The sequence below is a fragment of the Bubalus kerabau genome, chromosome 1, assembly GCF_029407905.1.
Source record: "Bubalus kerabau isolate K-KA32 ecotype Philippines breed swamp buffalo chromosome 1, PCC_UOA_SB_1v2, whole genome shotgun sequence".
Lineage (NCBI taxonomy): Eukaryota > Metazoa > Chordata > Mammalia > Artiodactyla > Bovidae > Bubalus > Bubalus kerabau.
The window spans coordinates 75,181,393-75,208,948 of record NC_073624.1 but is presented as its reverse complement, the minus strand read 5'-3'; the positions used below and the strand labels follow the sequence as shown (position 1 = coordinate 75,208,948).

Sequence of the window (27,556 nt, the reverse complement as noted above, 5' to 3'; positions counted from 1 at the left end):
TCACCGTAAAACAGAATAGATTTAGAGTGCACGTTCAAAATAGGCTACAGCTATCTTCTCTGGCCTACATTGTTTGCTGAATGCCTTTTAAATTAATTACACATGGCAGGCAGTTTTGTGAATAATTATATAATTTTTGTCTCTTAATTATTTTATGTATATGAAGATTTAGTCCCCAGTTCAAGTCAAAGTAAGTATTATGACCTACATTTCAGTTCAGGTCAGTTCAGTCACTCATTCATGTATGACTCTTTGCAACCCCATGGACTGCAGCATGCCAGGCTTTCCTGTCCATCACCAACACTCAGAGCTCATTCAAACTGATGTCCATCAAGTCAGTGATGCCATCCAACCATCTCATCCTCTGTCATCCCCTTCTCCTGCCTTCAATCAGGGTCTTTTCGAATGAGTCAGTTCTTCACATCAGGTAGCCGAAGTATTGGAGTTTCAGCTTCCGCATCAGTCCTGCCAAGGAATATTCAGGACTGATTTCCTTTAGGGTGGACAGGTTGGATCTCCTTTCTGTCCAAGGGACTCTCTAGAGTCTTCTCCAACACCACAGGTCAAAAGCATTAATTCTTTGGCGCTCAGCTTTCATTATAGTCCAACTCTCACATCCATACATAACCACTGGAAAAACCATTGTTTTCACTAGATGGACCTTGGTTGGCAAAGTATTGTTTCTGCTTTTTAATATGCTTCTAGGTTGGTCATAGCTTTCCTTCCAAAGAGCAAGCATCTTTTAACTTCATGGCTTCAGTCACCATCTGTAGTGATTTTGGAGCCAAAAAATATAAAGTCTCTCACTGTTTTCATTGTTTCCCCATCTGTATGCCACGAAGTAATGGGGCTGGATGCCATGATCTCAGTTTTCTGAAAGTTGAGCTTTAATCCAACTTTTTCACCCTCCTCTTTCACTTTCATCAAGAGGCTCTTTAGTTCCTCTTCACTTTCTGCCATAAGGGTGGTGTCATCTGCGTATCTGATCAGATCAGATCAGATCAGATCAGTCGCTCAGTCGTGTCCGACTCTTTGTGACCCCATGAATCGCAGCACGCCAGGCCTCCCTGTCCATCACCAACTCCCGGAGTTCACTCAGACTCACATCCATCGAGTCAGTGATGCCATCCAGCCATCTCATCCTCTGTCGTCCCCTTCTCCTCCTGCCCCCAATCCCTCCCAGCATCAGAGTCTTTTCCAATGAGTCAACTCTTTGCATGAGGTGGCCAAAGTACTGGAGTTTCAGCTTTAGCATCATTCCTTCCAAAGAAACCCCAGGACTGATCTCCTTCAGAATGGACTGGTTGGATCTCCTTGCAGTCCAAGGGACTCTCAAGAGTCTTCTCCAACACCACAGTTCAAAGGCATCAATTCTTCGGCACTCAGCCTTCTTCACAGTCCAACTCTCACATCCATACATGACCACAGGAAAAACCATAGCCTTGACTAGACGAACCTTTGTTGGCAAAGTAATGTCTCTGCTAAAGATGGAGAAGTTCTATACAGTCAGCAAAAACAAGACCAGGAGCTGACTGTGGCTCAGACCATGAACTCCTTATTGCCAAATTCAGACTGAAATTGAAGAAAGTAGGGAAAACCACTAGACCATTCAGGTATGACCTAAATCAAATCCCTTATGATTATACAGTGGAAGTGAGAAATAGATTTAAGGGCCTAGATCTGATAGATAGAGTGCCTGATGAGCTATGGAAGAGGTTCGTGACATTGTACAGGAGACAGGGATCAAGACCATCCCCATGGAAAAGAAATGCAAAAAAGCAAAATGGCTGTCTGGGGAAGCCTTACCAATAGCTGCGTATCTGAGGTTATTGATATTTCTCCCAGCAATCTTGATTCCAGTTTGTGCTTCATCCAGCCTGGCATTTAGCATGATGTACTCTGCATTTAAGTTAAACAAGCAAGGTGACAATATACAGCCTTGCTGTACTTCTGTTCTGACTTGGACCCAGTATGTTGTTCCATGTCCAGTTCTAACTGTTGTTTCCTGATCTGCATACAGATTTATCAAGAGGCAGGTCAGGTGATCTGGTATTCCCATCTTTTTCAGAGTTTTCCAGTTTGTTGTGATTCACACAGTCAAAGGCTTTGGCATAATCAATAAAGCAAAAGTAGATATTTTTCTGGAACTCTCTTGCTTTTTTGATGATCCAGTGGATGTTGGCAATTTGATCTCTGGTTCCTCTGCCTTTTCTAAATCCAGCTTGAACATCGGGAAGTTCACAGTTCACATACTGTTGACACATGACTTGGAGGATTTTGAGCATTACTTTGCTAGCACATGAGATGAGTGCAGTTGTGCAGTAGTTTGAGCATTCTTTGGCATTGCCTTTCTTTGGGATTGGAATGAAAACTGACCTTTTCCAGTCCTGTGGCCACTGCTGAGTTTTCCAAATTTGCTGACATATTGAGTGCAGCACTTTCACAGCATCATCTTTCAGGATTTGAAATAGCTTAACTGGAATTCCATCACCTGCACTAGCTTTGTTCATAGTGATGCTTTCTAAGGCCCACTTGACTTCACATTCCAGGATGTCTGGCTCTAGGTGAGTGATCACACGATCATGATTATCTGGGTCATGAAGATCTTTTTTGTACAATTCTTCTGTGTATTCTTGCCACCTCTTCTTAATATCTTCTGCTTTTGTTAGATCCATACCATTTCTGCCCTTTATTGAGCCCATCTTCGTATGAAATATTCCCTTGGAATCTCTAATTTTCTTGAAGAGATCTCTAGTCATTCCCATTCTATTGTTTTCCTCTATTTCTTTCTACTGATCACTGAGGAAGGCTTTCTGATCACCGAGGAAGGCTTTCTTATCTCTCCTTGCTCTTCTTTGGAACTCTGCATTCAAATAGGTATATCGTTCCTTTTCTCCTTTGCCTTTAGCTTCTCTTCTTTGCTCAGCTACTTGTAAAGCCTCCTCAGACAACCATTTCGCCTTTTTGCAATTCTTTTTCTTGGGGATGGTCTTGATCATTGCCTCCTGTACAATGTCACGAACCTCCGTCCATAGTTCTTCAGGCACTCTGTCTTTCAGATCTAATCCCTTGAATTAAATGACTTACATTTAACCTGCCACAGATGTCACAGAGCCAGACATACATAGGTGGTCAGAATCTTCCTTACTGAGTTATCAATTTGGTTTGACAGCACTCAAAACTGCCCAGTAATTTTAACAGCACTCCATAAAGAACTGGGTTAAAAAATGAGTGAAGAATTCTGAAGTTCACACACTGTGTTGTTCAGTCGCTAACTCATGTCAGACTGTTCGCAAACCCATGGACTGTAGCATGCACTCCTCTGTTCTCCACTCTCTCTCTGAGTTTTCTCAGATTCATGTCCATTGAATCAGTGATGCTATCTAACCATTACTCACTGTACATCATTTGAAACACGTGATACTTTACAGAGCTCAATAAGTGGCTATCGGTGTAGATTAGCCAGACCCAACACTGACTGCCTCTTGCTAAAAAATCTTCTGGTACACCCAAAAGTAAAGTGAGGATGGCGAAAGAGACTTGCCTCGAAATGCTCTTTATCACAAGGAAAATGCTGCTACAGTGTGTACATGGACCCTCTGGCTGATATTCTTATTCATTCACGCATGTGTTCCTTCACTCATTCACCAGCCATTATATGCCAGGCTCTGTTCTAGTTGCTACAGGGCATCTAGTGAGCAAGGCAAGCAAAGTAGATTCCTATTCTCATGGGATTTACATTCCAGTCTAGAGAGACAAGCATTAAAAGTATATTAAATCAATAAAGCCCTTTCAACTATGAAGAATGTATTAATAAAAAAGCAATGGGATAGCATAGGAGAGACAACTACTTCATCCAGGGAGGTCAGAATGACTTGGCACCTGAGCCAGCCTTGTAAACAGGTAGGAGAAGAATATTAGAAGTAGGAAGTATGAGAAGGAGTGAAGCTAGAGAGATAAGTAGGGCTCACATTTGATTCTCTGTTACTGTAACCCATTGAAATACGTTAAATGGAAGTTGCGTCATCTAATTTATGTATTTAAAATATTATTCTGTACTATGGATCCTGGAAGATAGGTATGTAAGAGATGAACCAGAGAGCTAAGTCTGAAGATTTGGTGAAGGAGGTGGTAGCTTGGTAGCTTGAAAGTAGACTAGTGGAGAGGGAGATAAATCCCAAAACTAGAAACTGAAGTATATAGAAGCAAAAGACCGTACGTTCAGGACTACAAAATGATGGTGGCCATGAAAGTGTGCTGCAGATTTCTCAGTCTCTCAACTTGTGTCCAGTGAATGAAATTTGTAGAGTGAGAGATATACCTGTTTGCTTAAAAAAAAAAGAAAAAGTATTCATGGGCAAGTAGATAGAAAGTAGATGGTATCAATGTTATTAAGTAAAGAGTCACCAGTTTTTATTCTGTGTGCCAGCACCGAGCTACGCACCTTGGGTGCATATTCTCAACAGCTGGCCTCTGGGATAGATGCTTTTGTGGTCTCTACTTGACATAATGAGGAAACTGTGGCTTAGAGAGGTTGAGTAACTGGTCAAGGTCAGATAGAGAAGATGGGTTGGAACTGGAACGGAAATACAGGTGGCCTCAGCCCGTGGTGATCTGTTCGTGCTTTTGTTCCATGATCTGTCTCATTCCAGAAAGGCTGAGATGTGTCAATGAGGCTGATGTCACTGATGGTGTGATTTAAACTCTTACCCAAAGAACTCTCCTTTAAATACTTACAGAGTATCTGGCCTCACTCCATGAATAAATACTGCAAATTCATTCATATGTAAGGCACCTAGTCTTAGAATCATGACAATAGAGATAAAAGTCCATATTTTATTTTTCATTCTTTAAGATAGTTAAGTGAAAATTTTCTGATCAATATAGTAACAAACTTAAAAGCGCTCATACTTTCAGACCACTGAGTAGAAAATCAAATCTAAACAATATTGAAATTAGAATGGAAGTATGATATACATTTTTTAAAACATAAAGCGGACACCAGCATTTTGAAATTAGCTTTATTAAAATTTTGTGGCATCTTAAAAAATACAAGAATATTTCAAATATTCTTAATAATTAAATGCCTTCTTTCAAATATAAATACAGCTTTTAAAAATACCCCCCAAATTGTAAAGTATGTTGACACTTGCATCTTCTTATTAGGGTGTGGATAAGATCCTGATAGAGGAGTTTATTGTAGTTCAAATGATGAATAGTAGTGTAATTAAAATGTCACAGCAGTAAATTGTGATGTGTGACTAGTACATCCTTTGAATCAGGAGCCAGTATGATTTATCAGTCATTCTTTTCTTTTTCTCAAAACAAGAGCTACTAACTGGCCAAGATTTGCAAATCTCTAATTACTAATCTTGTGCCATAGATCTTGCAGGGTTGACTTTTAAGTTAAAAAAAAAAATGTTTTAATCTCTGCTGTGAAGCACAGGGGGAGATTAGAAATTGATTCAGTAGTCATCTTAAAAGGAGAAAAAAATGGGCTGCGGAAAGACATGCATTATTATTGGGAAGATGAAGAGTTACCATCCCTGGTGTTAATCATAGGTTTTGCTGACCACTGAGAAAAGGGCAAAGCCAGTTTTTTTCCTTTTTTTTTGTGCAAGCAGGCTTCATTTTTTTGTTGTTGTTGTTACTTTTTATTTGTGCAGTTCAGTTACTTTTTCCTCTTTTTTGGTTCTTTGTTTGTTTGTTTTTTCTTATTTCTCATCATCACTTCATGTGGGCAGTGAAAATTCAGAGGAGCGACAGGCCACTTCCCTGGGACTTCTGGGCCAGCAGCCGCTGCAGCCTTCACACCTACCACCACTCTAACTCGTACCACCCTGCCCATTGCAGAGCGCCGGCCCTGGCAGTCACGAAAGCGCCTCCTCCAAACAGCCCTCGTAATGTTCCAGGCTTTCTCCTCCTGGTCTTTTACTTAAATTATATTCTTCTCATGCCTTCTTCATCTGATTCATACCATATTTGGTTTCATAGGTGTGGTGTCCTTTTTTTTTTCTTTTTTGTAGTAGCAACTTCTCATTTCTGTCATCTCTTAAGTCTGTCTTTTCCATCAGAAAGCATTTGTTGTTAAGAGAGGATGTAAATGTTCAGAATGATTTATGTGTGGTCAGGAAATAGCAATGAAGAATAGTATATAGAAGATAATGTTCTCAGACCTTATTTGTGTGTATGGAACCACTTGTGAAATTCATGCCAGAAGCTGTCTATGAAAATGAGATTATGTATCCGAAGCATTGAGTTGTTGTTTATGGAGAAACTTGCTTTAATGTTTTCTTTTTTTTGTCTAAAGCAAAACTCGTAGAGCCTCTCTGTGTTGCATTGTACTTAGGGAGATCGATGCTGCTCCTCAGGCATTTCTGGGCTCTAATAACACAGATTCTAAAGCACTGTCTCCATGGCTCCTGAGACTTGGTCTCTGATTGGTTGGAGCCATCTTCTAGCCATTGCTGTGCATCTTGTGTGTCTTTCTGGATTGTTACTGGTTGACAGGTGTGGCAGGCTCACACGCCCCCTGAGAATGCTCTGTGCCAAGTCTTCACTCTCTTACAGCAGCTTTGGTGTCTTCATCCTTCTCTCCCACCTCCATGAGTGCATACAGCCTGAGTTCCCTGAACATGGGGACTTTGCCTCGAAGCCTCTACTCCACTAGCCCACGTGGAACCATGATGAGGAGGAGACTGAAAAAGAAAGACTTCAAAAGCTCACGTAAGTGAAATGTTAACCAATGTCTTTTGGCCTGAAAAAACCTGTGGGTCCATTGGCATCTTGGATGTAAGGAAACCTATAGGAAGAGTGTTTTGCAGGAAAAAGATAAGTAGCTCACTACCCTGTGCCAAAGACCATTGAAATGATATCCCTCATCGACATAACAATTGCACCACATACAGTTTCAGACGGGGTTAGTTCCTACTACCTTTGCCTACAACGTTTTATTTGAATTTTTTTTCTTGCTCTTTTGATCTGATAAAATCAAAGATGTAATTTTTTTCTTTAAGACTCCTTCCTTATATTCTGGGTACCTTTGAACATAAAACCATTGTTCTTTGTTTCTTATTGACTAAAGCTGGGTCCACCTACTCACTTTGAAAACTGTATCCCCTTTTGGTAAATATGAGTCCCATGCATTTGTGTAGCATTATTATAAATTTCCTGAGAAGTCAATGGCACCCCTCTCAGTACTCTAGCCTGGAAAAGCCCATGGACGGAGGAGCCTGGTAGGCTGCAGTCCCTGGGGTCGCTAAGAGTTGAACACGGCTGAGCGACTTCACTTTCACTTTTCACTTTCATGCATTGGAGGAGGAAATGGCAACCCACTCCAGTGTTCTTGCCTGGAGAATCCCATGGACGGAGAAGCCTGGTAGGCTGCAGTCCATGGGGTTGCACAGAGTTGGACATGACTGAAATGACTTAGCAGCAGCAGCAGCAGCATTATAGATTTCATATTTCATGAACCACCCCTGCAAAAAAAGACGATAATAAGTTTAAACATGCCTTTCAAACTATAGCTTATTCCCCTTAAATGTGCCTTTTCAATCTGTATTTCATGCCTCAAGATTCTAATACTTTCACAGGGAACCTGCTCCACTGACAAGCACTGCCCTAACATATATCTGTTACCCACTCAAGTGTCAGGAAGATTGAAAGGATCCTTATCTTTACAACAGATATCCTAAAGACTAGGAATTTCAACTACGACTCTTAAAACTATGATCTTCTGGGACAGGCAAGCATGTTACAGACTAGGAAAAACTAGGAAGATGTGGTTGGCAGCCTGCTTCTGGATAGCTGCTTGTCCATGTAAAGAAGAAAGGGTGATCAAATGCCTTAGGGAAAAAGGGAAGAAACACATCACTCCTGAATTTTTCTTTTGTGGGAGTGGGAGGGCAGAGCATAATCTCTCATCATAATCATGAAAGTTTTAAAGAAAGAGAACACCTAGTTTTCCAGCCAGATCTAACCAGTGTAGAGAGAGGTAAGTGTTTCTTGTATTTTTTTTTTTCTGGTGGCCATGATTGTGTTTCCCATAAAACAACTCAAAGAAGATGGGATCTCTTCTTGTGTTTACTATGGAGATAAAGTAAGGAACACTCTTAAGCTACCTGCTGCGGCTGCTGCTGCTAAGTCGCTTCAGTCGTGTCCGACTCTGTGTGACCCCATAGATGGCAGCCCACCAGACTCCCCCATCCCCGGGATTCTCCAGGCAAGAACACTGGAGTGGGTTGCCATTTCCTTCTCCAATGCATGAAAGTGAAAAGTGAAAGTGAAGTCGCTCAGTCGTGTCCGACTCTTAGCGACCTCATGGACTGCAGCCTACCAGGCTCTTCTGTCCATGGGATTTTCCAGGCAAGAGTGCTGGAGTGGGGTGCCATTGCCTTCTCCACTTAAGCTACATAAAGATAGTTAAACCCAAGTACTTCAAGACTGGTGTTAAAGAGAAAACATTCTTGTGAAGAGAGGTGGTTGGATCTATTGGCTCTTCAGCTTGTTTGCCAGAGAGTCATCTTCGGAAGTGGGTCTGTGGCCAGGCCTCCCAGCACCACCAGCAGTGTGGGAGACTGGCCATCACCCATACTGGGAAATGGTCTCTTCATGTTACAGGAGCGCGAAGGTTTGCTTACAAAGGAAACCATGGCTAACCACTGCTGTGGTGTATTCCTGGTTTTGATGTGCATATCCCTTCAAATATAAGCTTTGTCATCTTTAATATAGGTAAATGGAAGGAAGATTGAGTTTAGTCAAAATGCGAACAAGGAGCTTCTAGATATTTCTTAGCTAACACTAGAGGGTAAATTATTTACTCTTGAAAGAAACAAGTTGAAGGCAGCATAGTGAACTGGTGATGAGCCCAGATTCTTCTCATCCCAAAGTCATTACTTTGTAGCAGTAGGACCTTGAGCAAGATTTTTAAGCTTTCTATATCTTGGCTTTCTTAGCAACAAAGTGAGGCTAATTATAGTACTTAACCCATTGGGTAATTGTGAAGATTAAATGAAAATGCATATATATATATATATATATATTATTGCCAGTCAGTTCAGTCACTCAGTCATGTCCGACTCTTTGTGACCCCATGGACCACAGCACACCAGGCCTCCCTGTTCATCACCAACTCCCGGAGTCCAACCAAACTCATGTCCATTGAGTCGGTGATGCCATCCAACCATCTCATCCTCTGTCATCCCCCTCTTCTCCTGCCCTCAATCTTTCCCAGCAACAGGGTCTTTTCAAATGAGTCCGCTCTTCACATTAGGTGGCCAAAGTATGGAGTTTCAGCTTCAACATCAGGCCTTCCAATGAACACCCAGGACTGATCTCCTTTAGGATGAACTGGTTGGATCTCCTTGTAGTCCAAGGGACTCTCAAGAGTCTTCTCCAACACCACCAGTCAAAAGCATCAATTCTTCGTCTCTCAGCTTTCTTTATAGTCCAACTCTCACATCCATATATGACTACTGGAAAAACTATAGCCTTGACTAGATGGACATTTGTTGGCAAAGTAATGTCTCTGCTTTTTCATATGCTATCTAGGTTGGTCATAACTTTCCTTCCAAGGAGCAACGGTCTTTTAATTTCATGGCTGCAGTCACCATCTGCAGTGATTTTGGAGCCCAAAAAAATAAAGTCTGACACTGTTTCCACTGTTTCCCCATCTATTTCCCATGAAGTGATGGGACCAGATGCCATGATCTTAGTTTTCTGAATGCTGAGCTTTAAGCCAACATTTTTACTCTCCTCTTTCACTTTCATCAAGAGGCTCTTTAGTTCTTCTTCACTTTCTGCCATAAGGGTGGTGTCATCTGCATATCTGAGGTTATTGATATTTCTCTCAGCAATCTTGATTCCAGCTTGTGCTTCATTAAGCCCAGCATTTCTCATGATGTACTCTGCATATAAGTTAAATAAGCAGGGTGAAAGTATACAGCCTTGATGCACTCCTTTTCCAATTTGGAACCAGTCTGTTGTTCCATGTCCAGTTCTAACTGTTGCTTCCTGAGCCTGCATACACATTTCTCAAGAGGCAGGTCAGGTGGTCTGGTATTCCCATCTCTTTCAGAATTTTCCACAGTTTATTGTGATCCACACAGTCAAAGACATTGGCATAGTCAATAAAGCAGAAATAGATGTTTTTCTGGAACTCTCTTGCTTTTTCGATGATCCAGCGGATGTTGGCAATATGATCTCTGGTTCCTCTGCCTTTTCTAAAACCAGCTTGAACATCTATAAGTTCTAGACTGTATATTCATATATATATGATATGTTCATATGTATGCATGAATAATTATATATTCTCATATAATATTCACCATTACCCAATGAAATAAGTATTATAATTATATATATGCAATATATAATATGATGTATATATATGCTGCAATAATACATAGTAAATAGTAAGCACTATTTAATTGTTAGCTATTTTTAATAGTTTACGTGTTTGCTATTATGGTGCCTAAATTTGAAATATTAACACTGCTCCAAGACTTAGGCATATTTCACCACCTTTCCATTTAGGCATAATATAGAAGTTGAACATTCCCATATAATGAATCAGGATTTGTAGTGGATATTTGTAGATGAAATTTTTACATAAAATGGCTTCATGTGCAGCACCGCTTACTGAGAAAGCAGGCTAACAGCCCTCAGCAGGGAAGAGCAATTAAAACAAATGCATTCATGTTTGTACTTCTGCTTTAATGGCTAAACATTTGTTTGTGTTAGGTAAGACTGCTAGGTTGATTAAGGACATTAGTCATGACAAATAAATGATAATCTGTTTGGCTATTGCAGGTTGATATTTATACATCTTGAATTTTGTAGTAGGAAACAAGGCCAAGGCCACACTGTCACCAATACCCATAACCTAGTGATAAATTCTCTCTAAAACAGCACGTTATTCTCCAACATAATAGAAGTATAAGCAGAAACCTGGTTCTAGAAATCTGCTCTTAGCATTCGCTGTAGACATTAGCCCCTAGAGCACCGCTGACCATAGATCTGCCAGGATTTATGTGTATCTCAGGAAATTATACATTTTATATTTTAATCAAACAAGAAGATTCAGAAAGCTATAAACTTTTATTCCCACTTCAGAAAGACCTAAGAAACTAATGTTAATGTTCCCAAATCAGAAGAAAACTGAGGATTTAGTTTTTCGGTTTTCTTTCTCTCTCTCTCTCTTTTTGTTTTTTGCCTGAACTTGGTATGGTCACATTAGAGGTAAAGGTTTTCCCAAATAACAGATAATAAAACTTTTATTGCCACTCTCACTATATTATGGTTTATTTCCACCACTTTATTTATGTCTTTATTTGGTGCCACCATTTACTGCCCCTTTTCTAATACTTACGTTCCTATAGCAACCAGGCCATTTGTATGGATGGTGAATCATGGTAAAGTCACAACAAATATAATAAAAAATCTCTTAGCTGTATTGGTGATCAGTTGAGGCCAGAGCAAAACAGAAAGAAAAAAAAATTCTTACTTACGTTTCTAATACAAAGGAAGGACATGGTCAGAAAAGAATGAAATTTTCTCACGTGAATATTAAAACATTCTCTGTTATTGACCAAGGAGGAAAATACAGGAAGCCTGTTACAGCATGTTACAAGGATTAAAAGAGGAAAGTCATGTTTGTGTCACAGGGAAAATGTTAAGTACCCGCAGCATCGGTTTCCAGGAGTGTCACAAAGCCCTGGGAGGCGGCAGAGCCATGTCACAGAGGGAACCCACTTATCACCTCTTCCGTATTCTTACTGACCTTTCCCCCACAGCATGAGCTGCCCCTTTTTCTGCCATAGAGGATCAAGGCCCCTCCCAGAAGCCCATCATCCCCTGTGATGGCGGGGCATGACTGAGCAGTGGATCTGGCTATTCCGCCCAGCTTCCTGCTCCGGTACACAGGGCCAGTGTAGACGCTTTCCTGTTTCCAGTCTGCCTGAATTGCAGCAAAGGGTAGACCTTACAACACGTTCTCAGAATGATCCTTGCCTCTTCTGTGGTCATCACTTACTGCTAGGGAGGGCACCACTGGAAAGAGCTGAAAGGAAGAGAATGAAACAACCTAACAATTTTTGTGCCTGCCACCAGCCCCTGAAAAACAACTGGAATTCAAAGGCAGCTCATGGTAAGCTTTTAAAATGACCATGCACAGAGCTCTCGAAGGGGTCAGCTTAAGAGCTGCCCTCCCCCTATTTGGAGGAGGGAGCTGTTGACCACTCCGACTGTCTCCTGAACTGGATCATGCGATGTACAATGTGGACTCTAATGTGGAACACTTAGTGAGATATAGGTCTTCAGTTACAGAATCCAATAATTGTAAGCACAGTATATGAATAAATCTTTGATAATTACCTGGCAGGGGAGATACCATGATCGTGAAGGTGGTCTTCCCAGGGTGGGGCTTATCCATCGTAGTCCACATACACTGACCCCTACAATTTCCCCAAATGAGGGAAATTCTACTATAGAATTTGTGATAGTAGGGGGACTGTGTTTGTGCTTTCCCTTTTTAAAAAGAGAATCTTTGAGGTCCATTTCTCTATATACTTTTCAGATGCTTTTTGTATCTGACAATAAATTTCACAGCTGTCTAAATTAAGAAAACATTTGGCAGATTTTTAAACTTCAAAGCTAAGAAGTCATCTTTGGCCTCCCATTACTTGGCCTTTCCTTACAGTAGGAAAAACAAGGATTGACAAAAACACAGGGTAAACTCCTGCAGAACCCTGCAGAAAGGAGTGAGAAGAGGACAGAGCAGATGTAAATCCTGAACACAGCCTTGGCACACACGCGTTAGCAGTGTTCAAACACAGCACATCAGCAGTGTGGTCATTTCCATCTTCACTTGTGAGTAGAAGCGGGCACACCACAGTCCAGAGCCAATACCTGGCAGGAGTATTTGCTGCTTTGCTGCTGGAGGGAGAGAATGATTATACAGAAGTTTAAACTACCCGGTTGTAACTCATAAATAACTTTTATTTTCTCCTGCTTTTTGACCACATTAATGAAGCAGGATAATCAAACTCATCTTTTTCTCCTCCAAGTAATATTAGGTTTTTTTTTTTTTTTTGGCCTATCATCTTTAAATCTGTAGTTTATCTTCTTTATCTCTATTGGTCATTTTCAAGACTTTAATATGTGTGAGTAATCAGTACAAGCAATTTCCAATGAAATTGTACTATTTCAAAGAACAGATTCTAGTACGTCAGAGGACTTTCAGAGTTAATGGTAAAATCCTAAGTTATTTAATATAATCCTGTACTCTTCATAAAATTATAAAACCAATGTTTAATACATTTTTAATTCTAAATTAAATGTCCTCATAATTTCTACCATCTCAGCTTGCCTCCAGGTAGAGGTTATAGATTTAATGATACCCATATGAATTAATACTTACTTCTATTTTCAAAACCTTCTAGAAAATGAAATTCCTCAACTGTCTTCTGTTTCAGAAAAATATAGCACATCTTTGCTAAATCTAAACTAATCCCCCCATTGCTATTAAAGTGATCTATTCCTTCTTGATTCTTTCTTAGTGGAAATGGTAATCAGCTGACTTAACAATTCAGACTTTTAACTCCAGTTGAGTAGTCCAAAAATCTATGCCAAATTGGGATGGTAAATGGAAAAAATATTAATGTGGACCTATAGAAAATTCCATATAAAGTAAAGTATACTTGTTGAAGTCCAAAAATCTTCACTCAGAAGACAGAGTGCCATCTGCCTAAGGGTGATGTTCTAATATTATATTCCCACCTGCTATGAGTACTAACTGGAAAGAAATGCAACCCTCCAGATTTTTGCTGACATGAAATGGTACCTTCTACTGGTTTTGTGCCACCAATAACAAAATGTGTGATCTGGAGAGCATTCAGAATACAGTTGATATTAACAAAGCCACACTAGAAAACACAATCTGAATTGACATTTGATTATGTGTCAGATCTTGGGATTGTAAGCCACCATCTATAGAAAGATGAGGGTTGGAGGCTACTTTCACCCCTTAAAGCAGGCCACTTTAACCTCAGTGACATTAATCCTGCTGGGAAAGAACAGTGACAGTGCCTCTTAAGAAGAAGTAGATTTTCCTTACTCCTAATGGGAAAAGGATACACCTCACCATCCTCTGCAGTGTCAGCCTGAATACTGGAATGATCCACATGGTAGAAAAATCGGGGTCCTGAAGGACCAGTCTCGTTCCTTAACTCAGCAGACCAAGGGCTGATTCCAAAAAGGAAAATATTGATGTTATAGAACTGGATTCATCCCACATGGCCTTAGCCGTGGAAATTCCAGGCACTGGAATTTCAGAGGGGAAAAGATCTGGTTCTGATCTTTAAGCAACTCAAGAGTCTAGTGACGAGACAAGAAGGAAAATAAAAAACTGATAAATGCTGAAATAGGACCATGTATTAGAAAAGTGGAAATGTATAAAAGTCATTTAAATGACTCCATCACGCCAAGCCAATGATAGATGAAGGTTGATGACCAGTACATCCTTACCACCTCAGGAGCCAGACTTAGATCAATTGTTTCTTCAAACCTGAAGGTCAAGTTTTTTGTAAAAAGCTAGAAACTTAGGTACAAATATCTAAAATAGGGGGGTAAAGTTAGATCAGTTAGCCCAACCCCCTTTCTCCTAGATAGGAAAGAGATTAATGACTTAGTCCCAAGGTCACACAGCTGGTTTCTTAGTGGTTGAGCCAGGACTAGATCCCAGGTACCCTGACCCCAAGACCATGCTCTTCCTACAGTTGCCACAGCTGTCCTTGATATGAGGGGTGGGTGTGAGGAGGGGCTACACTGATGCTGTGACTTAGACGTGACAGATATTGGGAGATTCATTTACCCCATCAGCTCTAGTTAAACTTTTGCTTAAAGACCAAAACCTCATGTCCCACCATTAACAGTGGGCTTTTTTTTTTCGAGACATGATCTGTTTCAGAACTGGCCTTCCTGGTGCCTGTTCCAGTTTAAAGTCATTTCTGCTGTGTGTGTTTGTTCCTCTAGTGTCGTTAGCCTCTAGCACCGTGGGCTTGGCTGGGCAGGTTGTTCACACAGAAACCACAGAGGTTGTGCTGACTGCGGATCCTGTCACAGGATTTGGGATTCAACTGCAGGGCAGTGTGTTTGCTACAGAGACCCTCTCCTCTCCACCTCTGATTTCCTATATTGAAGCTGACAGCCCAGCCGAGAGGTGAGATCCTTTCTTTCACGGCATCATTTTCTGCCCTGCATTTCTTGCTGGCTATCTTTGACTGGCTAATAAATTATGGAACAGTGCTCAATGCAGGAAATGCAAGACGAGATGAACTCTCTGTTCTGACAATAAAATTTTATGTTCTTGATAGGTTTGAGAAAAATAGTGAGCCTGGGTGGTGCCTTCAACAGAGTTTTGTCTATCGGGGACTAGAGGCTAAATTAATTAAAAAGAAAAAATCCATTACAAAAAAAAAAATCTCTGAAGTCAAAACTTCATGATAATTTCTCTGCCATGGGGAATGCACATTCATCATTACTGTATATTGGTTCACATCAGATTATAATAATATCATGGTGCTAAATTATTCATTACTTCTCTGGGATATTTCAAGATTCCTTTGTTCACATTGGTAGCCATGAAATACAAGAATGTAGGACTTGCATATAACTGAATCACTTTGCTGTATACCTGAAAGTAACACAGTATAATAAATCAACTATATTTTTATATAGAAAAAAAGAATGTAAGACATAGCAGTTGACCTAATAGGATGCCCCACAGCAATGAATAAACAAGAACAAATGCTATATTGAAAGGATCTTGGCAATGTCAACTTGAAAATCATTTACTCTGTCTACAGCCTGTAATGTCTGGTTCTAAATTTAGATGTGGGGTGCTTCAAATTGGAGACAGAGTGCTGGCCATTAATGGAATTCCAACTGAAGACAGCACCTTTGAGGAAGCCAATCAGCTCCTCCGAGACTCTTCAATCACAAGCAAGGTCACGCTGGAAATTGAGTTTGATGTTGCAGGTATGATCATATAATCTCAAGTCAGCTGCATAGTCGGGAGTGGACTGCATGTGAATTAAGTGGACTATATGGCAGAGAATGTGGGAGGAATGATCATTTTTTATATACTGAATGTGTTTTTGTTTGGGAGGTTTGGGGTGTCATTTTGAATTGTGCATTGCTTTTGTATTATTCATTAAAATGTCACCACAAGAACAATTGAAAATAAATGTGACAAAATGAATAAGTAATAGCTTCGGTAAAGGTGATAAAAAAAATCATGTAGCCTGTATTCTTCCTGACTTTTCCCGTATATGCTTGAGAAACCATAGTCTTCAGTCATGAGGACAGGAAATGCCTCTCTTTGACTTTTCCTACTGCAAAAAAAAAAAAAAAAAAAAAAAATTGAAGGTTCTGTAGGGAACAATGAAAATTCATGAGATGAATTTATGTAGGCCAAGTAGGTAAATATTTGGTCTCTGGTGTTAAAGAGAAGTTGCCACCAGACACTTGTTAAAAATGACAAAGAAGACTTTATTCAAGACTATTTCCATAGTCATCAAAACTTGCCATGGGAAAGAGAGGGTGAACTTAACATCAAAAACAGCAAGGGTGTTTATGTTTAGTCATGGAGGAGGTGTTTGTCAGTAGCTAATAGGTATACAGGTTTTAGAGGTAGGCGCTAGTTCTCATTTAATAAAATTGTCTTCTCTTAAAGAAGTGTTAATACCATCTCACAGACCTAATAACCATTGCTGCTAAGTGGCTTCAGTGGTGTCCGACTCTGTGCGACCCAATAGACAGCAGCCCACCAGGCTCCGCCATCCCTGGGATTCTCCAGGCAAGAACACTGGAGTGGGTTGCCATTTCCTTCTCCAATGCGTGAAAGTGAAAAGTGAAAGTGAAGTCGCTGAGTCTTGTCCGACTCTTAGTGACCCCATGGACTGCAGCCCACCAGGCTCCTCCGTCCGTGGGATTTTCCAGGCAAGAGTGCTGGAGTGGGGTGCCATTGCCTTCTCCGAATAACCATTAGCAATCAATAAAGATATGCCTTTGGGCATAGGGATCACATTATGCCAACAAATATTTGCTGAATGGTTATCATAGGCCAGTTATTCTACTATACAACAGAGATACAGCAGCAGACGGGAGAGGCAAATAGCAGGACAGAAGTTAATTTTTTTAATATAAATTTAGTTGGTGGTCATACTTTGAGGGAAATAAAGCAGAATGGGAGTTAGAGAATGACTGTAGGGGGTTTATTTTCATAGGATGACTCTCTAAGGAAGAGACATTTGAGCAGAGATTTGAAGGTTGAGAAGGAGCAACAAGAACATTGCAGGCAGAAGGAGCAGCCAGTGTAAAAACCTGAGCCAGAATAATAACCTTGGTGGATAGGAGCAACAGCAAAAGAAAAAAAAAAAAAATGCTCATGCTGGAGCATATAAAGGAGTTGGGGATAGGAATTAGATTTGGTTTTGGATGGGGTAGGAGAGGTTGGAAGGGGCCAAGTAATGATGTAGTGCCTTGGTAAATTTTTAGATTATAGTCCAAGTGTAATAAAGTCATGGAGCATTTTATGGAGGGGAGTGAGATAACCTGATGGATGTTTTGGAGAGATCTTTATGAAGTGCAGGGGGGACAGTAGCAAAATCAGAACAAACAAAAGGTTTAGCCATTGAACAGGTAAGGAATGATGATGGCTTGGACAGCATCCAAAGTGGTAGTGCCAGATATGGTGATAGAGAGTGGAATTTAGGACATGGCTTGAAGCAGAGCTTGAATAACTTCCTTATGGATCAGATATGGACGATGAGGAAAAGGGAAGATCCTAATGATTCTGAGTTATGAGGATGTGAACGGTTGAGTAGATAATGATTTTTTTAAACTGAGAAGACTTGAAGCATAGAAGTTTGGGGATTACAAAGAGAGTTCTATTTTAAACATGAGTAGACAAATCCTACTCATCCTAGAGGAGAAAAGAGAACAAGCATATCCATTACTTACTCAAAAGACAGTTACCATAAACCAGTTACTAAGTGCTAGGCACTGTGCTACGTTCAGATCATTGAAAGAAATAATTGAAAGGCTCGACATAGTCAAGGACCTTGTAGCCAGTTAGACATGAGAAAGAACTGCAGAAAGATAAGAACAGACTTGCTAGAAGTGTTTCACCACTGGGATGCAGAAGGAAGTGCCCAGAGACTGCAGGCTATACCTCCCAGAGCCTAGGACTGGGGTCTGTGCTAAAGAGCAGAACAGAGGAGTGACCAACACAGTGGTGATGGTTAAAGTCATTGGAATAAAGGACACTACTAAGGAAAGAGTAGTGATAAGAAGGGGATGAGGTGGGAATTCTGTCTGAGGAATACTGAGATTTAAAGGGAAAGGATGCTAGTAAAGGAGGTGATGAAAATGATATAGGAGAAGTAAGAGGAGAACCAAAAATGCTGGCATTTTGGAAACCAAAGCAAGAGTTTCAAGGCAAAAGTCATGGTCGATAGCATGAAAAGGCTATGGAGGATTCACGCAATAGAGGCAAGAAAGAAAATGTCCACTGGGTTCGGCAATTAGGAAGAAAGTCATGGCGAAGAAGTTTCAAGGAATCAGGGGACAGAAGTCAGATTGCAGGGAGCTGAGGGCTGAGGAAAGAAAGGGTAGGGAAGTACAGACAAGCTATGCTTGTTGTCTGCCGAGAAAGTGGGTTTTGGAAGATGGATTGGCAGGACAAATGCAGTGAACAGATGAAAAGGACAGGAGGCCATTGTGGGCTCATCTTTTGAGAACTTCTACAGCATTTAGTTACATACTTTGTGCTGTAGTTTATACTGTCTTATCTTCTAATCAGTGGTTCTCAATCAAGATCAGTTTTGCCCCAGGGGACATTTGGCAACATCAAGGGATTTAGCTGTAGGGACTGGGCTTCCCTTGTGGGTCAGCTGGTAAAGAATCTGCCTGAAATGCAGGAGAGCTGTGTTTGATCCCTGGGTTGGGAAGATCCCCTGGAGAAGGGAAAGGCTACCCACTCCAGTATTCTGGCATGGAGACTTGTATAGTCCATGGGGTTGCAAAGAGTCAAACACAACTGAGCGACTTTCACATCACTACTTCCTTGTCAGTCCAGTGGTTAAGAATCTACACTTTGCAGACGGCATGGGTTCAGTCCTGGTCAGGGGCCTGAGATCCCACATGCCATGCATGCAGCCAAAAAGTAAAAAAAAATTAAAAAAAAAAAAAAAATGAAGACATTTAGCTGTAGATGAAAGGAGATAGAGGGGATTCCAGGTTCAGATGAGTGTTATTTTGTTTTGTTAAGATTGGAGAGATTTGAGCATGTTTGGGGCCCAAAATATGTGAGAGAAAAAACAGATAATTGGTAGTTAGGAGTTTCCAAAGGGATGAGAAGGGAAGTTATCCAGAGCATAGGTAGGTAATTCGTCTAAGGCAGAAAGTAGAAGACCTTCGCCTAGGAGTGTGAAGAGAAGGATGTGAGAATATAATTACATTTTAGCTGTGCTTAGGAAGATCGTGTGAGAACTGTCAAGCAAGGGTGAAAGGGTCAGCACCTTGGGGAGCTGAAAAGAACGATGAAGGTTCAGAATAGCTAATGGGGAAATGAATGAGATAACCAACCAGATTCATGTAAAGGGATTTTCAAGCTGGGTGGTAGACCAAGCAGAATCCAGAAGCTCTCAGTCTATAGCAACATCAGTCTTTGTGGTCAAGTAGTTTTTTGTCAGGAGACCTCTGCTGCTCAAGAATAAAAGCAGAGATAGTAGATGATTATATTGATCCAGAGACTGTTTCCAGGGAAGTTTCAAAGAAGGAGCATGTAAGTCACAGAGGTTCAAATCATCACAGGAAGAGCAGAGATAATTATGGTAATCACATGAAAATTTATCATGATATTTATCAAATGCTTACTCTATGGCTTGTTACTTTCCTGTGTGTGCATTAGCTCATAGTCTTTAAAACAGCAATGGAAAAGGTTACTATTGGGTTGGCCAAAAAAAGTGTTCGAGTTTTTGTTTCATCTTATAGAAAAAAATCTGAATGAACTTTTTGGACACATGAATATTCCTATATCCCCAGTAACAGAGGCTCACATTAATGGTGGGGCTGGGATTTTAACACAGGCAGTGAGGCTCCAAAGGCCATGTTGTAAGCACTACATATACTGCTTGTGCTTGAGAGAATGTGTAATAGGTTAGAGAGGCACAGAAATCAATATAGGATCAGCATGAAAGACCAGACAGAAAGGGAGCAGTTAAGGAATTAGGAGTCTTCAGGGAGAAGAAAGTGGGGGAGTGAGAGAAAGGGGATTTGAGAGCTAACAGCTGGGAGACTGAGGTCAAATGGCATATTAGAGTTTAGGATGTCAGACGTAAAGCAAAGTTCCAGGGTAGTGAGTTGCTAAAGCAAAGCAGAATGGAGGCAGTTATTCAACCCAGAGGTCTGGGTGTTGGGCACACAGTGTGATGGGAGGAGCACTACTTGGTGAAATCTCTCAGAAGGGGTGCAGGACTTGGGATGAGGAAGGCATGTGAACTGGCTGCCCCTGACACCCAAGCACAATCCTATCAAAGAATCTCTGTAGTTGCTGTTCCTCTGCCTGGGCAGCTCTTCCCCAGCATATTTGGATGGTTTGTTCACTTCATTTGCTGCTAAGTTGCTTCAGTTGTGTCTGACTCTGTGCGACCCCATAGACGGCAGCCCACCAGGCTCCCCGTCCCTGGGATTCTCCAGGCAAGAACACTGGAGTGGGTTGCCATTTCCTTCTCCAATGCATGAAAGTGAAAAATGAAAGTGAAGTCGCTCAGTCGTGTCCGACTCTTCACGACCCCATGGACTGCAGCCTACCAGGCTCCTCCGTCCATGGGATTTTCCAGGCAAAAGTACTAGAGTGGGGTGCCATTGCCTTTTCCTCACTTCACTTAGATCTTTGCTGAAACATCAATTGCTCAAAGAAGCCTTCCACAACATTTATCACACTCAGTCCCCTTGCCCAGATTTATAGCTCTTCTTGGCCCTTCTCATACCCTGATGTTATGTCATATACATAACACACTTATTGTTATGTTGTATACAAGTATTATTATTGTCTTGTTTTCTCCAGTAGAATTATCTGTGATGTCTGAGACTTTGTGCCTTTTGTTAAGAATATACCACAGCACGTAAAATAGTGCTTGGAATTTAGGAAGCTCTCGGCCAATATTTGGTCGATGAATGAATGAAATACAGTTGGCTCTCCTGAGGGACTAGGATCAGAAACTTCAATTTGCACCAAGAATTGATTTTATACTAATTGCATCTCTGAGGTTCCTGCGCTCTCTGTTTCTTCATGTCTACTCCCTTTGTACAAGTTTTCTCTGATTTTCTCAAGTTTTTTTCTGATTGTATATAATTGCTTCATCCTTGCTAACGTGCCCAGACAGGACCAGCCAGTTTTAATTTCAAATTCCCAAAAGAGAGCATCTATTGGCACAGGCTAGGTGTAGCATCTTCCCTTTCTTGTCCATAGTGGCCAACAGTCAGTAAAAGACCTTGTAAGGATCAGTCAGATACATTGAGGGTCTAGTTTGCAAGTGGCCCCAAAATGTATTTACTATAATCGTAGAACATTTATAATGGGAAAACTATTGTAATCCAATACCTTCATTTATTTGAGAAGGGAAAATTGAGATTCAAGGGCAGAAACTCAAGGTCATAGAGCAAAGTGAATGTTAGATAAATCCTGGGTCTGTTGACTTGCACCTGTCTTTATATATATAGTATTACACTGCCTCTTTACAGAGATATTAAGGTTCCTAGCATGAAAGAGCAGGATTTCTGAGCTTCTGCCCTACTGACATTGTTTGTTGAATGGAGATGCTTATCCTGTGCACTGTGGGATGTTGAGCAGCATCTACTCACTACATTCCAGTAATGGAATGGCCAGCGCAGCTGACTTTCTGCATAGCAATATTCACTAAGTATTTACTTGTGCTATACATGTGTCTTTATTTTATGTGTATCCTCAGTATTTGTTCATTATTTATGTAATCCATTATATATATTTGTCTAATCCATTATATATATAATGTATATACAAATATAAGTATATATGTGTTAATTAAAGGTTAGGTTTTTAGGTTTAGCTTAGGTTTAAGCTCCTAAAAAACAGGAACTATGAATATTCATTGGAAGGACTGATGCTGAAGCTGAAGCTCCAATACTTTGGCCGCGTGGTGCAAAGAGCTGACTCATTAGAAAAGACCCTGATGCTGGGAAAGATTGAAGGCAAAAGGAGAAGGGAGTGGCAGAAGATGAGATGGTTGGATGGCATCACCAACTCAATGGACATGAATTTGAGCAAACTCCAGGAGACAATGGAGGACAGAGGAGCCTAATGTGCTGCAATCCTTAGAGTGGCAAAGAGTCTGACAGTGACTGAACAACTATTAAACCCACTTTGCTTAATTCCAACTTGCTAAATAGGGGACTGGAAAAATGGACCTAAAGCCATCTCCCCTGTCTTCCAGTGTCCCAGAAATCAACCCATTTCAAATGAATAGAAACGATATAAAATAGGGCCAGGAGAAATATTTTTCCATCCTGTCATTCTCTCCTCCATTGCTCATGGCAGACATCACTAGTTGATTTCTGTTGAGCCTAGACACAGCATCAGAACATCAATAAAACACTCTAATTACTCATTACCAATCTACTGATATACACTGAAACTGCTGGAATCCAGATAATCTTTTTTAGCCAATTGAGAACGTGAATATTTGTAAGATATCACTGCATGAGATATGAGCTATTTCAAGACTGCCCTGCCCTTTTCGATTCACTTCTGATTGTCTGGATGTGAACCACCATCCATTTCCAGTTCTTCCTCAGATACATACCCAGATACTAATTCCCAAACTGCTAGATCTCAGAGATTACCTCTGTCTGTTTTATAAACATCCTAAGTGGCACAGACAGTGGTTAAAAAGCTTGACTGTGAGTACACTTTGCCTGAGTCAGACACGACTGAGTGAATTGAACTAAACTGATCTCTTTGCATGGGCGCCACCACCCAAAAAAATTGTAGTAACATTAAAGGAATTTTTCTTATGCTAAAGTTGCTTATAATCCCATCACTCTAATAAACAGAAACTTTTTATATGTCTTTACAAAAGTCCTTTACCATACATATAATTTTGTAAAGCTATAATCATATGCACAATTTACAGTTTGCCTTTTTCAGTACTATCTTTTAAATACCAGTGTACAATATCATGAATTCTTGAAGTTTCTACTTTAATGTTGAAATTATTTTGTTGGAAAAAATACAGCTTTGTCTTTGAAAGAAGCCGCAATGAAAAATTCTATCAAATGATGTTTGCCGTTATTACTAGAGTTCCCAGTGGTTTTCTCTGAGTGAGTGGGACTTAAACATTCACATTTACCCACCTTATGGTCCCTTTATTTTTTCGAATCTCACAAGGTGTCCCGATTGATGAATTATGATGTGGTGGTTATCTTACTGTGCCAACAATGAATGCTTCGGGCGGAAAGAGCAGACCAATTGGAAAGAAGGAGGTCTTTGTTTACCCAAATGTGTTTTTAATTATAGTATTAACAAAGATAAAGCAAAACCAGGGAAGCACAAAATAACCACATGGGAGTCTAAGAAAATAAACATCTTGTTTACTTCTTCTAAACCTATTGTTTCTCCAAATATTGGCTCTTTTTCTTCTTTATTAGCGTTTCCTTAAGAAACCCCAAATTAAATGTGCCTTCACTTTAACAGACAAATAATTGTATGGGGGAAAAATTACCAAATAGAAAGTAAATCATGTTGACGTTTAAAGATTAAAATGAAGCCACAGCTTGATCAAAGAAATTCATTTGTTGATATTTGTTCATCATTATAAATATTTCAAATCTTATGAAGTCAAAAGTCATCCATTACTGTTTTCCAGGAAGTGATAATGTCTCCTCCCATGTCATTAACAATATTAATCTTGGTCAAGATTCCCTGCATTAAAAATGTAAAGCAAAATTTTGCTATAGTAACTAATTTAGATCTGTGTTTTCCGCCCTTATGAATTAACGACTCCCTGTATAGCATCTTGGGCAAGATGTCATAGACATACATGGACACATATATACAAACAATACATTCCCCACCCCTTTCGCAGAACAGAGACATCACTTTGCCAACAAAGCTCCATACGGTTAAAGCTGTGGTTTTTCCAGTAGTCATGTATGGATGTACATGAGAGTTGGACCGTAAAGAAGGCTGAATGGCAAAGAATTGATGCTTTTGAACTGTGGTGCCGGAGAAGACTCTTGAGAGTCCCTTGGACTGCAAGGAAATCAAACCAGACAATCCTAAAGGAAATCAACCCTGAATATTCATTGGAAGGATTGATGCTGAAGATGAAGCTCTAATACTTTGGTCACCTGATGCAAAGAGCCAACTCACTGGAAAAGACCCTGGTGCTGGGAAAGATTGAGGGCAAAAGGAGAAGTGGGGGCAGAGGATGAGATGGTTAGATAGCTTCACCAACTCAGTGGACATGAATTTGAGCAAACTCTGGGAGATAGTGAAGGACAGGAAGCCCAGTGTGCTGCAGTCCGTGGGGTTGCAAGGAGTCAGATACTACTTAGCGACTGAACAACAACCCCTTTCACAGAGAATGTTTTCATAAAACCAGCAACACTAAAACAAACATACATGAAATGAGTTTTATAAATAGTGAAGCTTTTTGTTCCTCTAAAGCTTCTAGGACATTTACTTAGGAACCATTTGGGACACTTTATCCAAGTAATAGAATAAGCTATTCCTGTTACACTCATGAACACTTAGGTGGGGGCTGTCTGTTTGGCTCCCATCCTATTTCCTCTACTGGATCAACGTGTTCATAAGAGATCTTTCAGTTGCAAGCCACAGAAAATGCACACAAGCTAATTTAGATGGGAAAAGGTGTTTCCTAGGAGCATATGGGTGTTTCACAGCCTTTGGGGACAAGGAATGTAGGCAGTCCCAGAAAGGGCTTGAACCAGGAGCTGTTGAGGCCAACCACTGGCTCTGTCCAAGACCTTGCACATCTCAAGTACATTTGTTTCTTTCTTCTTCTTCCAATAGCAGCCTAGCTATTGGGGCATTTGGTCTAAATGAGCTTCTTCCAAATGCCCTCTTTGCCCCCAGTCTGCATGCTAATTCCAGATTCTTAAACTTTCTCCTTTGGTGGTGGGAAGAAGATAACAATTAGCCTTCACAGAGACTCAGGAAAGTGATGAAAGGAAGAGATTGAGAAATCTTTTAGAAATAAATATTGGGATACTTGTAGCACCCAAATAAGAGAGTAAAGCACACCTCGATGGTTGCTATCGATAGTTAACTGCATTTCTCTTTTTCTGCCCCAGTATATTCAAATTGGCCAGTCATCTTGAAATCTACAGGCTTCCCTGGTGGCTGAGGCGGTAAAGAATCCACCTGCAGCACAGGAGACCTGGGTTCAGTCCTGGGTTGGGAAGATACCCTGGAGAATGGAACGGCTACCCACTCCAATGTTCTGGCCTGGAGAATTCCATGGACTGTACAGTCCATGGGGTCGCAAAGAGTTGGACACAACTAAATAATTTTATCTAGCTCAGATGGGAAATGGGAAAGATACAAATTCCTCTTGAATAAATAAGCAAGTAAATGTATGTTGCTCCTTCCTGGCACCTCTTAGTTGAGTCTTCATTGAGGACGACAGCAAGGCCAAAGATAGGAGCTCAGGGTCTATGACATTGACCGAGCCACAGATGACCCACCAGGAGCATTAAGAAGAGAGGGAGGAAGCGGGGGAAGGCAACAGATTCCCTCAGGTGCTGCCTGGGAGGTGAGGAAAGAGCTGGGAGGAGAGGAAGGGCCCAGAAAGGGCAGACTTGCCTTTATCAAGTGGCCCCAGCTGAAACTGAACAGGGCTGTTTGGGAAACCTTCACACATGAATTTTTAGAAGCCCAGAGTGCCCAGAGAAATCAAAATTTTACTGTCTTCTCCAGCTTGTCTATGGTGATTATTCTGAGTTAGAAGACCAGGTTCTTCTAAAAGGTTTTCTGCCCAGATTCCTCATGGGAAAGTAGAGAAGACCAGAAAGATCAAGTTAAGGCAGAACCAGGAAGGAATTACTGTGTTTCTATGGGGCCATCCCAACTTTCAGCTCTACAGAGACTCAAAATGTGTTAAATATGTGATTAACAAATTGGACTTGGGCCTGAGGACCTTGTAGTTCTACCCACATCACAGCAGCTGTAGTTAATTCTGTGTGTGCAGGCTGGGGAGCCACCCTGGGGCAGAATCAAGCAGAAAAAAGTAACTTCACTGAGCCATCCCACAAACTTCCCCTTATGCTTATGTTTCCTTTGCTCCTGGCTAGCCCTTCCCACCTTTTTCTAAAACTTCCAGAAAGGATCATAGTCGTTAGCTACTTAATATGAATAGATATTATCTCTTCAGAGGCTATTTCCATTTTAACTGCATCTCTAATTGAAGGCGTCCCAGACTGTTGAAGGAATTTTAAGAATATATTTAAGAATATGTAGCAATTCTTTGCTTTTCAAAAATTAGTCATTCCTGGTCAACTCACAGTAGCTCTATACAGGGCTGAGAGTCAAATAGTACACAGTGCTTTCCTCTCTACTGCTAGGCTAGCTTACTTCTCTGTTGCTTGGCCAACATCTGAACCCACCTTTGCTCTGTCCCAGCACTCCCTATTCTCCTCTTCTCTGAATCCACCACATGATCCAGAAAGTAGGGTCATCTTTGGTGCAGCTGGGACCTCTTGGGTCCGCCTGTTTCAACTCTGTGTTCAGCATTCAGTGCAGTTGGTTGTGGTCAAGACCATTCTGGTTGTGAGATATTTTGAATATCAATCCTACTATTGCGCCTTTAAGTGTTCTTTTTACCCATTGATTGACCTTACAAATTAAGGTACCTCCTGCCTCCTCCATGTCAACAGCCAGCACAGCTAACTGAAGTCTTTCCTGAAATCTATTACTACCAGCCATGAATGGAAAAACAAACAAAAAACCTGCTGAATAATTGTTGTTGTTCAGTCACTAAGTCATGTCCAACTCTTTGCGACTCCATGAAGTGCAGCACATCAGGCTTCCCTGTCCTTCACTATCTCTCAGAGTTTGCTCAGACTCATATCCATTGAGTCAGTGATGCTATACAATTATCTCACCTTCTGTCGCCCCCTTCTCCTCTTGCCCTCAATCTTTCCCAGCATCAAGGTCTTTTCCAACAAGTTGGCTGTTTGCATCAGGCAACCGAAGTATTGGAGCTTCAGCTTTAGCACCAGTCCTTCCAGTGAATATTCAGGGTTGATTTCCTTTAGGACTGATTGACTGGTTTGATCTCCTTGCTGTCCAAGGGACACTCAATAGTCTTCTCCAACACCACAATTCAAAAGCATCAATTCTTTGGCACTCCACCTTTTTTATGGTCCAACTCTCACATCCGTACATGAACTACTGGAAAAACCAGTTGTAAGTATAGTGACCTTTGTCGGCAAA

At 40.8% G+C, this 27,556-nt stretch overlaps 2 protein-coding genes and 1 non-coding gene across 5 annotated transcripts in view; 2 read left to right on the top strand and 1 right to left on the bottom strand.

The window, feature by feature from the left end:
* GRIP1 (glutamate receptor interacting protein 1) overlaps nt 1-27,556 on the top strand; it is a 473,319-nt gene that overhangs the window by 356,713 nt on the left and 89,050 nt on the right. The window contains exons 10-13 of one of the 3 annotated variants that reach the window (XM_055579839.1): nt 5,745-5,900; nt 6,571-6,726; nt 15,031-15,217; nt 15,890-16,035. In XM_055579839.1, the coding sequence (XP_055435814.1) occupies nt 5,745-5,900; nt 6,571-6,726; nt 15,031-15,217; nt 15,890-16,035 (645 nt within the window). The remainder of the gene's footprint in view (nt 1-5,744; nt 5,901-6,570; nt 6,727-15,030; nt 15,218-15,889; nt 16,036-27,556) is intronic. The other 2 variants (XM_055579837.1, XM_055579830.1) reach the window with 2 other exon arrangements.
* LOC129651150 (uncharacterized) overlaps nt 6,539-27,556 on the bottom strand; it is a 40,635-nt gene continuing 19,617 nt past the window's right edge. The window contains exon 2 of the mRNA XM_055579857.1: nt 6,539-6,698. The gene's annotated coding sequence lies outside the window, so the exon portion shown is untranslated. The remainder of the gene's footprint in view (nt 6,699-27,556) is intronic.
* Nucleotides 12,365-12,529, top strand: LOC129642415 (U1 spliceosomal RNA). The gene has a single exon (XR_008709704.1). It is a non-coding gene; the product is annotated as a U1 spliceosomal RNA (small nuclear RNA).